Source organism: Fistularia commersonii, chromosome 4 (genome assembly GCF_037954325.1).
Source record: "Fistularia commersonii isolate RoL2024-O1a breed Wild chromosome 4, RoL_Fcom_v1.0, whole genome shotgun sequence".
Taxonomy (NCBI): Eukaryota; Metazoa; Chordata; class Actinopteri; order Syngnathiformes; family Fistulariidae; genus Fistularia; species Fistularia commersonii.
Window position 1 is genome coordinate 19629774 of NC_141287.1, and position 14214 is coordinate 19643987.

The 14214-nt window shown below is 38.6% G+C and overlaps 1 protein-coding gene across 8 annotated transcripts in view; it reads right to left on the reverse strand.

Moving 5' to 3' along the window:
- pkp4 (plakophilin 4) overlaps positions 1 to 14214 on the reverse strand; it is a 72117-nt gene that overhangs the window by 37558 nt on the left and 20345 nt on the right. For all 8 annotated transcript variants that reach the window (XM_086145858.1, XM_086145857.1, XM_086145856.1 and 5 more), the window contains one exon: positions 3577 to 3689. In XM_086145858.1, the coding sequence (XP_086001984.1) occupies positions 3577 to 3689 (113 nt within the window). The remainder of the gene's footprint in view (positions 1 to 3576; positions 3690 to 14214) is intronic.

A 14214-nucleotide genomic window follows, 5' to 3' on the forward strand; every position in this document is an offset into this window, starting at 1 on the left:
CCGCTAAAAGCCATTTCTTCCAGCCGGTAACATCAGCCGGTCACTAAGCAACATCACGACTGCTGTAAGTGTTTAAAATTTTTTCCTTTTTTTTTTTTTAACATTTATTTTTTTATCTCTTACATCTAAGGTGACACTTGAGTTTTAGGGAGCATGGTTCCTCAGAAGTTAATGAGCACAGAGGCAATTAAAAACAGCTAGCTGTGCTCCACTGAGCCATGGCAGATGAAGTCAAAGAACGGCTACCTTAATGATGATGCACCGTACATGCTGCATGACAACTGGCTGTCTGAATGGAAGCGCCCATAATTCCCTTGGACACTATGGCTATGTTCAGACCGATAACAGCACCGGAGACCCGGTTTGTTAAAAAGACACAGGCAAGAACCATTAGATGGCTAAAGAATGTTCCCATTGAGGTAACGCAGAAATGGCATGTTTAGATTAATTATCAACCAATTAATCTTTTATCATGCATTCCAGCTGCAGCTGTCTGCGGCCCAAGGTACTGTTTTAAATCAGTGAGACGTCTATCTTTTCATGTGGAGCTCAAGTTGATGTCAAGATAATGGCTAGGTGGGAGGTCGCAACTTCTTTGGCGTCTTAGGTGTCATGAAATGTAATGGCTCGGTCAGAGTCTTTAAGTACATTGAGCTCCTTGTGTGCCGGTGTCCTGCTGGGCTTTTGAGCCAAGTAGTTTGACGCTCGAGGGTCAACGCCATTTTCTATTCACATACAAATGTCTTTTGACAGCCTGTCCATTTCTCCTCAGGTGGCAGAAAAGAAAGTGTAAATGTTGGTGAAGGACTTCTTTCCGTGAGAATCTGATGGCTACTGATTCTCCAGTAGGGAACGTGGCCTTGTTTACATGTACATAACAATGAGATCCATTATTCCAGGAAACCTGTGGAGCAACTTGGCTTACTTTAAGAATTGGATTATGATAAAGCTGATAACAAATATTAAGGTGTTCCTGTATTTATGCCAAAGAACCTTGAAACTTAAAATATACTGGAGAAACAAGGGTGAAAGGAAAGTACTAAGAATACTCCAGCCAAAAATGACATTATTTAATATACACTCTTCCAGTACCAAAATAAACTGGTGAAATCTGCAGTTCTATGTTTACATACTACAGATCTGTGTTTATTTACAGCAGATCTGTATTTATTGTGTAACTTATTTCATGTAGTTTCAGTAAAGGGTCAGAGGGTGTTTGCTAAAATGTGCATAAGGGTCAATTGATATTGCAATCACAAAAGAAAATGATGAAAACTACATATTTAAAAATATTACTCACAAATGAGGCTCATATATTACATTCATCTAATAAAAACAAATATAAATCATAATAGTCCAACATTTTACATTCCATTTCTTCAGCTCTTTTTGGTTTGCTTATGTATCTGTTTGGTACATGTGATGACTGCACATCTAAACTTCATGTGCAAAGATTAGTCGATCCGTCCGACAAATCGGAACTCATTAATGGACTGAAATGTTCACATTCCAAACACGTGCAACCTTGTACACCACAACAAAACTCATTGTTTACGTTACATTTCAGTCTCTAAACATACATATTCAATTATTATTATTCTAATTTTACCGTTTTTTTTTTTTTTTTTGTCCTGGTTAAGTGGGTATCTCATAATCAAAGAAAACACTGAAAAAAGGAACCGCCATTGCGAGACATTTCCACCCTTCTTCCACACACTGAAAGTACTGCTCTGATGTACCATGTGGATAAATGTGTGCAGTTGATACAGCCGCCTCCAGGGCTGTGATTGATCATTGAGATTTCTACATCATTCTCCACACAAGTAGTTTCTAGACCACTTGAAAAAGCAGCTCTAACCCTGAAGAAGGGACTTTTTTTTTCCCAGGCTGGGAACTCTGCCCTGTGAATAACAGTATGTCAAATAATGAAAACTAAATATCAGAAGGGAGGAAGATTAGCTGATGTATCACAGAGTACCAATCAACAAGCGGCTTGGCCAAAAGGCCTGCAATCCAGAAACTCAGAGCAGGCACAAGGGCTCTGACGAATGAGTAGCAAAATGTCATATAGGTGTCAAACAGGCAGCATAGAAGAAACAAAAGATTTACTTTATTCTATAGTGTACAAACACTGCCAATTTCTTAGAAAAGAAAAAAAAAATGAGAAAAAACAACAACTAAATTTAACCAATTTAGGACTTAGCAAGGGTCGCGAATGCTCAGTTTTATGAAAGTCGTCTAAAATCGAATGCTAAAATATAAAAATTACTGGAATACCTCTCTTAAGAAGATGAAATATTTATAAAATAATTTAACAAAACATGGTTCGAGATGGGCTTCTGAAAATCAACTTACTACTGAGAGACTATTGTTGGCTGGCATGATATTACATTTCTATCATAGCAATGAAAACCAAATCAATGACAAAATATTTTCCATTGGTTTTGCCTTTTTTGTGCCACTTGCCACAAATGTAATTATGACATATGAGAAAGGGCGTTCATCCCGGTTAGATCTGGCCGGCACTATTGCAACTATTTCTCGATAAGCCTTGAGTAACATTAGTAAATAGCTTGGCTGTGTGCATCGCAGAACTCCTCTCTAGAACACTTGATGATAAGTGCCTCAATTGTAATAAAAGGGAAAGAGATTGCAAATACAGCTGCAAACACCGTGAAAGTGGCTCTGCACAAAACACATTGACACTGGTGGAAGCATAAATGAAGAAATAGCCATGCTGCTTCATCAAGCAGATGAAGTAGTGTACGGCATCCAGTTTACCACATGGCGACTATCAAGAAGGAAGAGCAGCCTTATATTATAATTATGCTTTAGTAAATAGTTAAATGATGCCATTAGTTTGTAGATCAGTACATATGGAGGACATCTAATCCTTAGGTGGTCTTTTGACATGCGCATTTATACGGTGGTCCTATGCAACCCAGACCTCCTCCCCCATGACTGTGCTCTGTCTGATTGGATCTCGGTATGTCCTCTTTATCTCTAGGTGCATTCACACATGAACTTAAAAATAACCACCTGTGATTAGCTCCTTCAGGAAGTGTGTTAATGCCCGTGCTGAACTGGGCCCACAAACGCAGCCAAACCCTGATCACAGCAGGCCTATGAAGCACATTTTTTCCAATTGAAATGAGTGGTACAAATTAACCTGATTTTTTTTCTGAGCTGCAGCTGGCTAGGCAGAATGTGTAACCACTGGGGTTTGATCTGAGATAAGTGTCTTAACAAAGAGTTTCCAGAACGCAGGAGGTTTAGATTTGATCAAGAAATGGATAACCCAAGATGATGCTGTCACTGAACATCAGCCAGGTATTTCCCTTACAAACACAAATGTATTTCACTTTTATTTCAGCTACAATTCAGGTTAGCAAGATGTTTAGCCAGGACTAAATCTTCTATATAGATTTTCTATCATTTAAGATGACATGTAAAGAAAATTTTTGGTCAAATTTAAGTAAATATGGGGAAAAAAAGGGTTGATATATGCACTAACATAACGCAAGTTTTAGATGTGTGTGTGTGTGTGTGTGTGTGTGTGTGTGTGTACGTTCTCACCTGCTGCTACAGGCACCTGGTGACTCGGCCCCGAGTCTGCATCTTTCCAGCTGATTTGCCACAATCTGCCTCTCCACTTCCAGCTCCCTGGTTAGCCGTTCAAACTGGAGCTCCTGCAAAACACAGCCAAAAAAAAAAGGACAGAAGGTCAGGGATATATTCTTGTAAGAAGATGCTTTACATAATTTCATTGACAGATATGACAAATGTGAGGTCAATAAATGGGATGCAGGATGACAGTTAAGACAGCTTGCTACAACAGAATTGGACTTTGAGCTATGTTTATTAATGAGGACACGAAATAGAAGTATGAGGCACTGATAACAGGACAGCACTTAGGCAAATGTGTGAGAACCTATACACATACAGGTATATTCAAATTAATTAACTGACGTATAGGCAAAAACATGACAAAATCATCCTACGATAATGACCCCATTGCTATGACACAGTTCGTTTACACGGAAACAGTCACTCTTGACATACTGCACTGTCAGTCTTAACAGAGTTAAGGCATTGTACAATGAAGGCGGAGGATGTAAACAGACTGGCATCAGCCTTTTGAATGAGCTGTTCAGCCGTTCTGGACGTCTGATTTACACAGACATCAATACAGCGCCATGACTACATCCGCAGATGGATCACAGCGGAGCGATCTGTCCCTCTCTCCCATCCCTGTGCATTGCCAGGCATAAAAGCAGTGTAACACTCCTGTCTTGAAAATGTTGTGTGAAAAAGGGGTTACAGAACAGACATATTTTATGCAGCCCACACAGAGATAAGCGCCACTTAAGCGTGTGGTATTTAGCCTTGGTGGCACTGTTCCTGAGGGAGTCATGTAAAAATCAGCATTTGACTAATTATCCGGTGTGAGTGATGCTATTACTTGCACAGCTCCGTGGCTCCAAGCCCTGCATTGTGACACTCGCATGCAACATTTTCGCAGAGAATTACTGAGCAAATGTATGAGCACCAGAGACCCACATTAATCTACATGCTTGTTCGGGACGACCGCCTTATCTAATAGTATTTTCATCCCACTGCCAACATCGCAAAAAAGGTCTCCCATCAGTACTGTATCAGGATCTTTACCACGGAATCCTTTGGATTTTCATGTAAAGTTCTTTACCGCAGAATTATATTAACATCCTGCTCCATGAACACATCTTTTTTTTTTTTTTTTGCTGGCTTATCCCAGGAAGTTATTCACTCCACTGCATTGCACTTGGACCGACTAACTTTTTCACACCTACTCTCTGATGTAGTGCACTGAAATTGCCCTCTGCACTGTAGTCTGCTCTACACACCCCTCCCCATCTTGCTGCTTTGTACCCTTCCCTGCACTCATCTCCCCATCTCGGCTGTAGATATGCGGAGCTTGAAGGCAGGCAGGGGGAAAATGTGAAGTCCTGTTTTCCTGAATTTGAAAATACCTTTTTTCTATGTGGTTGCAATACCCCTGCTATTGCATAAACAGTTAATGCTGCAGGTCTGACATGGTGGAATATATGACATATTATGAATTTACTATATTTACCAAAGCACAGAATTAAAAAAGTTATGGGTTACTGTACCTCAGCAGCATAATGCCAGCGTGCCAGTTAAAAACGAGTGAGAGCCTGCAACTCACAATTGCCATTTCCTCCATTAACCAGAGGAGAACAATATCAGTAAACCAATTTATTGAACAGTGATGAAATAACCAAATGGGGCTGAGTTGCAAGGGGGAGAGAGAATGCTGAGAGAGACACAGAGCTCCATTACAGGGAAACACAAAACAGAAATAAGTCTGTAAATTCGGGATTTACGAAGATCCTTGTTTATGACAATGGTAAAACAGGTAATTACTCTGGATGTGTTAGAACAACCAGCAAGAGTAAATATTTTGTTGATGTTGTTCATCTTATGAACTTCTTACACCTGCTTAATCATTTATAATGAGCATTTGCAATAGCAGTTTTATAAAAATACAGCAAGGCGACCATTGAGCAGTTGAAAGTGGATTTCAAAGCTTAGAAAAGACAAATAACAAGCAGACTAATTAAAAAAAATATTTCAACACTTTATACCGTCACACAAATCTACGTCTTTGTATTCCAGCACCGACCATACGATCAAGAAAAGCTTTAGTGCAGCCGGTTAGTTTGATTTATTTTTTCCTGTGAACAACAGGCCTCACAAAAATACTATTAAGGGGGAACCCATGGCAACAAACACTGCAAATTTCACAGTCTTCGTCTACGTTCAATGCCTCCCGTGGGATTTATCAGTAAAGAGCTTTTGATTTGAACTCTCCCCCCCAGGATCTGTTAAGTCTGCATTTTAAGAAATGTAAGGAAGCAATACAGTTAGACTGTGGTGCATGAAAAGCAGCCATTAAATACCAAATTATGTAGTTGGGTGCCACTTAAATAACCAATGAAAAAGCAACATAATTCATAAGCACATGTGAAAAAAGGGGGAAAATATGAACATATTGTATATCATGCCAACTGCTGTCTATTCCTTTCACAAACACACAATTTCACCACTCAAAACAGGACAGAGGGGGACAGAGTTCAATAGGCCAAAACCCTGAGTTACCTTTAGGAATGAGCCATACATCCTCCATGGGACACATAATCAATCCCCTGTGTGCTTTTCTTACATAAAAATGAGTCATTTAACCCTTCTATTCCCATCAATCCTTCAAGGTTTCATTCTTGTGAGAGGAACATAAATAACCGAAGACATTACAAATGAGCAGGTCATCACAAAGGGAAGATCTTGATCACTTCATGGGCTGCTTTTGACACCAGATAACATTTAGGATAACAGCGGTTTCAACTATTTTAACTATATTTAACTGAGCCCTCAATAACAACATAAACTATCTCTCGAATGAGCACTAAAGCTTGCCATGGCTTCGCAGACGCAGCAACACAAAGGCACTGTCCAATATGATGCTACATAAGTTTAACAGTTGTAAATAACAGCTCACTGGCAGGGATCCCGCCTCAGACGGCTTCCCTGATGACCGCTGTGTTTGTGAGTCAATATGATATTCGGCAACAGAATGACTCCAGTTACTGTTTTCACGTTCCCACCAAAACAAACGCGTTCATGTGGGTTTTGAAAAGTGGGTACACTCAATAAAAGGCTCCTTCTGTAACGATATTACAAACAGTGGAAAAAAGGTGAGCAGGGAACAGATATAAGCAACACATATCAGAATGAAATCCAGTTAATGTTATGTTACTATAGCAATCATTTTGGAACTTAATACTCCAAAATCATTTTAAAACTCAATACAATTGGGGGGAAAAACATGTCCTGTAAGAAGGGAGTTCAAATTTGTGGAAGTGTTGAACCATCACGGACAAGGCAGAATTTTACACTTCTACTGAGCTGTGTTTCCATTGCTGCTGATAAGTTGATAATAACCTATGACAATGAAGTTCCTCCACCTGGGAATGACTCTGTGCATAATCGTCAAAAAGCCAAATATAATGATTTTCAACCGCTGGAAAGGGTATATAATTTATGTGTTGCCAAGAGCAACAGGAATTGTTGGTCTTTTTTCATGCTCACCTCAGCGTACAAACAATAAATTGGCGAAAGACTCACCATCAGACATAATAAGACATGCCCATGATGCAAACCCTGGTGTACGGACTAAAACAAGTACTAGATTTTCTGTAACCGGGAATGATTCATCACAAAACATAATAAGGACCTTTACATAGTCTATTCGATTTAATCATGTTGCTGTGCTGTCATTCTTCACCCGATGTGTAAAAGATCAGAAACTGAAATAGGGGAAAAAAGCGCTCTGCCACTGAAAAGACAGCAAAGGGCAGTTGGAGAAAGAGGTTGATGTAAAAGGAAAGAAGTCAAAAGGCAGGCAGTTATAGCGATTATATAGTTGGTTATAGTGAACGGGTGTGCAATATAAATGGCCTGGAAGTCATGCTAGCATCTTTTTTTTTTTCTTTTGCAAACAAATGCATCATAATAAGTGATAGTCGCTTCAGTATTTCAGATTGCGGTATGCTGGAGCAGATCATTTTGCCTCTGAGGAGAGGGTGGAAGCAGTCAATGGGCTGCACCGTCGTTTGTGAAAAAGGGCTAAATAGTAGAAAACCCCACTAAAATGAATAACATTGTTTTGTTTTTTTAATGAGGAATGTCAGATCACATGCTCCTGCAGCACTTCGTCGGGTGTGTTTGATTCAGCTGTAACAAACAAAGTGTGACAATGGTGGGGCCATTGTTGTCTTGATGATATCAGGGCATGTCTGTGTAAAATGGGCTAATTTCTGCACACAATGAAACCAGGAGGCTGGCAAGCTTTCACAGATCTGCCAATTAGATGATCGGGTCAATGAAACTTGGGGTAGGAGTTTAGATTTGGCCTCAGAAGCCTGACTATGGGGGTAGAAGACCGTATACCAGACAAACTTTAGGGAGAAATTAATAAGAGGAGGTATAATGGCCATGGACACGCATGGAAGATATGTTAGGACTTAAATATTTATATACACTTCATTACAGCAAGATATGATAGTCCAGGCCTGCTAAGCTACTGTCTAAAGTATAAACATAAACACACACATGCACACACACTTTTTCTAATGCCTTGGCAAACACAGATGACTACACAAATCTCATCTTATTCTTCACACATAAGCTAAGCTGAGCAGAGCCATGTACGGTTATGTACAAGACATCCATGGAAAAGATTATAAGGTACAGTGATTAAAATATACGGATCAAAATGTTTGTTCGATTTCTGGCGGACAAGATTTCCAGCTCTTGCTAATGTCACTATTCTAGGCCCACCATTTATGTACCTTCTTTATTTTAAGCTCATAATCCAATTGTTTTGTTTGGCAATGTGTTACCTTCTTTGGGCCAGCAACTCAATTTTAGACCACACACACTATACGGTGGTACTTGCAGACAAGATAGAAACAAACAGTCAGCCTCTCTTAGTATTTCACACACAGTCACTGGCCTTCAATCCCGCTGATTAGACGGGCTACAATCTTAATCAAGCCTGGCAGAGCGAGACATCTGCTTCAACCATAAGGCACAGGGGTCTCTACTGTCACTACCGATATTCGGAATTGCTCCAAGCGTATAGCAGGCAGACATCATGCCTGCATCGCTACACCACCTCTGCTGCACTTTTCCTATTGTAAAGGATGGAGGCAGCCCATAGCATCCCTGCATGGGGGTCTTTTCCCCTGGTCCTGATAAAAGCTAAATGATTTGCTAAAAGCTCAACCTGATATCTATCTTACAATATATAGTATACAGGACTGTATTAGAAAAATTAGAATATTGTGATAAAGTTCTACATCTTCTGTAATGCAATTAAACAAACAAAAAATGACTTTTTTATGATATTCTAATATTTTGAGATGGGATGTTCGAGTTTTCTTAAGATGTAAGCCATAATCAGCGATATTAAAATAATAAAAGGCTTGCAATATTTCAGTTGATGTGTAATGAATCCAGAATGTATGACATTTTTGTTTTTGTAATTGCACTACAGAAGATAAAGAACTTTATTACAATATTCTAATCTTCTGAGACAGTCCTGTGTGTATATGTATATATATATATATATATATATATATATATATATATATATATATATATATATATATATATATATATATATATATATGTGTATATTTTTGTAGACCAAGCTTTTGTGTTTTTATTTATTTACTTTAAATCAATGTGTGATTTTGCAGAAGACTTAGAAGTCAGGTGGTCCTTAGTCCCGGGTTCCTGACCCTGAAACCAGCTTTTCAGTCATGCTAAATATGTTGCCATGTTTCTTTAGTACCACATTTCTATAGTTTCTTTAACCTCTTTGCATGACTTTTTACGTACATTATAACTCGGAATCCAGTATTCGTATTTCAGTTGCCACATCACTGCTACTTAAAATATATTTTTATGAATATAATATATTTATATTTATATTTTAAAATAGAGGCAAGGACTGAAACCGATAGGAGGGTCTCAAATTAGAAATAAAAAGCGCAATCACTATGTTGTGCCCTCAGCCCAATGGCAACAGTACTTGCCATTAGACGGGACCCATGCTCTTTCAACCCTGCTTATAGTGGAAGGCCAGGGAGGGGCGGTGCGAGCCCCAGCTTTCCTGTGCCAACAAGGCCCCTGACGCCTTTTTTTGCAATTACAATGGGTCTGTAAGGCTTGATCTGCCTTCACTCCCGGAGCTGATTCAGATCCTGTCCCCTTGTGTTCTTGACCGGGGCTCAGAGGAAAAAAAAAAACAAAAAACAAATGACACATGGTAGCAGATCACGCAAGCGATGTACATGCTCCCATTTCATCTTTACGGGTGCTGACAATACAGGACCAACCCAAATGCCTGAAGTGGCTTCTTCCTGCTGCTGATTCAGCACACACTGTAGTTCTGCATAGATAAGAAAGGCTTATGTCCTCCTGGTGCCTAAAATACCATATAACCAAGGACATATTGCCATTTTACACATGTCAGCATTCATTAACGGCTAAAAAAAAATGTATTAGAATATCTACTATGGTGCTACTAGTGTTCTGGTTGATATGAGTAAATGTTAGAATTTAACATACACAACCTAACTGCTGATTTGCAGCATTCTATCGCATGAAAAAACACTTACTTCACCATACATGGACTGTATACTGTAGGATAAATGATGAAATGTGATATAGTGCTTGTGATATATATATATATATATATATATATATATATATATATATATATATATATATACATTTATTTATTTATACTGCAGATGAGGTATATCTACCTAGTCCCTTGTAACAAATCACCCAACTAATTAAAACGAGCGCAGTTTTGGTTACCTCCAGGCCCATGTGTGTATTTGATCAGCTGTGCTCAATTATTTGGTAGTATTCTGATTGGCCCCAAAGGCATGAAAGAAAATAGTATGTATGATGTTCGGATTTATTTCACATAGCTTGTGCAGATAGCTTTTCATTTTCACCAAAGACAAAAATTTCACCCAAAATATGTTTGTTCATTAAGTGGCAATGAGGCTTGACAGCGCTGCAGCCTCACTGCAGTGTGGCATAAGCATTTCAACGAGAGACCGATTCCGCTATGCAGCAAGGGAATGACAGCAGAGGTTAAAGGATTTCTGTTGCAGAAGGGACGTAAAACAAGGCCTGAGGTGTGAGCAAAGAGAACAGGCCTTAGAACATGCTGTGTGACCAGATCTCAAAGAACCATGCGGCATAATTATTTATGTAACAGCCACAAAGTCACCTTGTTAACACTACAACTGGTCTTGTGAAACTGGCTGCAGCACCACACCATCACAGCAGCAGGAATGTTGAATCTGAAGATGTGAGAAACATCTAAAGCTACGTGCTGAGGCAATCACGTATTAAGCTCCAATCATATTTAAAGATGAATAAGAAGAAGGATAATGCTTTAGTGCACTTGGCTCTACCTAAAGCTCTTAAGCTGATAATGTGGCAAGAGGTCACAAAGACAAATGTAAAAAATGTCACAGTCTTACTACCTGGTTTTCTAAAGCTTTCTTATGCAGGATTAAAAGTAATAAAAGTAATCCGGGGTGAGTATTTTTTAAATTTACCTTTATCGGGGCACTTAATCACAAATGTCATATGATGTAGAGCACAGACCTTAGCTGTAAGGCTATTTTCCTTCAGATTATTGCAATATCTATTTTATATACAGCTAACATGTTCATATTCAACATATTAGATTAATTGATACCAACCGATTAACTTCATCTAATTGATGTTATCAATTTAGATTCTTCCAGATTAGTCCACCAGAATTTGATGTACACCAAACGACTACCAATCCAAATACCATAACCTTACTCAAAAAGATACACTTATCAATCAAAGTGATTATTATAGACTGATTTTAAGTTATTGTTTTAACTTTCATTAGGGCAATGCTAAAAAAAAGTGCTAGTTCAGATTTCAACAGCAATGAGGCTTCTCAAAATGACATCATCGTGGGGTAACAATTCTAGCTTTAAATACAGTGACCTGAAATACTCTTGGGAAACCCCAGGAGTAATTTTAGGGTGTTTGTAGACTATCATCACTGCTGAGCATGACTCAGAAAGGGGCAAACCAGTGAAAAATGCCCCAGGAGAAGAACTCCGATTAAATACAGTTTATAGGAACCTAAAATTTATCATTATATATCATCAACGTTTACAAGGGACTAGCCCATGATTAGCCCCGAAAAAAGTTAAAATGTAAGACTGGATGCTTCTCACTCGTGACTGGATGCTGCACATTAAGTCAGATGATAAATGTTGAAAATGCCGTCTTACATGCTACAGGGAATGCAATTATCCGGAGACACTGGATGAGGGTGGGGTCTTTTAAAATAAAAATGAAGACAAGATTTGGGTCATTACGGCGTGTCTAAATATTGCATAATTGACCCCGTCTAAACTCTGGCCTCATGCTGTATGATCGATGACTCTACAAATGTTGGAAGACAAAAAATCCATTGGGAGTATGCATCAATCTGCGCTAATACATAATGATCATCAACTTGTGTCTTCAATATTTTATAAAGATAAAGCACTGGCTCAAGTTTATAACTGTCAAATAATATCAAAGCAATCCTTAGAATGAACTGCTTATCCTCTATTCAGGTGGAAAATATTAAACGGTCAGCCTTGGGTTTCCTTGTACCTCAATCATCAGGTCAACTTGACTATTAAAATGTTTGCTGTACTTAAACCATTCAGAGTAAAAACTATACCGTTCTAATGTAATTGCGTCAGACCAATACTCTTTTTAAGACTAAACACGTAAACATTTAAAAAAAATTTGCAATTGACTTTTTAAAAATGCACAAGGTGTATGCTTGGGACTGCAGTCAAATAGATTTTGCCTTCGAACAATGTGGATTGCATATGGGGCAAACCTGCTGGAGGAGCATGGTGACTAAGTGCAAAGTCTGATGGTGCTCAAGCCCACCCAAATCATCAAAAGCCTTTGCATTTCTGCCACATTAGCATTCACAGCGTGGTTCACATAATTGTAGTTTAAGAGCACAATTTGTAGACCATTACCGATTAAAATAGAACTGTCAGTATTCGGCACTATCGACATTTTAAAGTCCTACGTTGCTATTGTCATTGTAAATGTTAGAAAGGTTGTTTGCTTCAAAAGATCTGTGTGACACCTGGTCGTTTTTTTTGGAACCAATTTTGCTCAGATTTGTTGGATGTTCTTCCTGAAGGCAGAGCATCTAATCTGACAGCATCATCTTATTTTCACATATTTCATCTATTCGTCCCTTTGATTTATGTCATTGGACTCTGGCTGTTTTCTCCAGCTTGGGGCTGATGATCTTAAACCAAAAGGCTTCATGTGATCCTTGTCAATATCACCATGACTCAGTACCACTGCATATTTTGTTGACTGAAACTCCGAACACTTCAAGGGGAACTGGCTCAATGGCAGGTAAAAGTTGATAGGAATTACACACTTTCAAAGCATGATATGATATGAAGAAAAGTCCAAATGAGTATTTTGTTTCATTCTAACATAGGGAAAATTATTCTGCAGTTGAAGTTAAGTATCCCCAAAGTAGAAATGTACGTACATATGTGTACATATACTGTGTGTGTGTATATATATATATATTTACATATAATACAGCCATACAGCAATTTAAATATTGTGTCATTAAAGAATGTACTTTTTTCTTATAACTTTTAGAGCTTATGTAAAATCACCATTACCACTATATACCATATCATTTCAACTTAATCATTGCAGGGCATCGTGACATGACGAATGCACAGGTGCTTTAAGAAGAACAGGATAGCATAATAGAATAACAAGACAGCAGAATATAATCAGTGATTCCGAAGTTAAAAAAAAAAAATAGCTGGATGTGTTTTATTAGGGATGGGAAATACACTGACTATCATGGGGGGAAAAATGTACTAAAACAGGTCACAGTCATGAGCCACTTGTGAATGTCATTGCAAAACCTGCAGTTCCAAATTTTCTTTTACCCCAGGAAAGCCGAAAGCCACACTTTACTATGGTGGAGAATTGGTTTTTGAACCCCCACCCCTATTAAATTAAAAATTGTTCTCTTGTTGTGCATTTCTGGCTGCATGAAAAGCGGTTTCACTTATTGCAGCACTCAAGTCTTTTCATTAGAAGCCAATAACATGCGTTTAAATGACCTCAGTCACAGGCGCGTGTGTGTTAGCAGAACGGAAAAAGCAACATACTTTCAGTTTCAGCACAGCACGGTAGAATTCCCTTCCCTTATGCAAAATGGGGATTCACTGAATATCCCAGCATGGGGCTGTGGAACCATAAGCACCTATCAGGGCATTGTTCTGCTGATACACTATGGAAAACTATCCGATCAGCAGTAAAGTCGTAACTTCGACAAAAGTGATGAATAGCCATCCCCGTATAATAAAATCCGATCTCTACTGCTGTGTTTGGAGTGGTGGAATGAGAGACCGCGTTATTGAAAAATTACTTCATTCGGCCTCATTGTTCTATTGTGTGGTATAAAAAATTAACCGAGGGAACTACTAAAACGTCTTTTCTAACGGAATTTGGAAGTTCCCTACT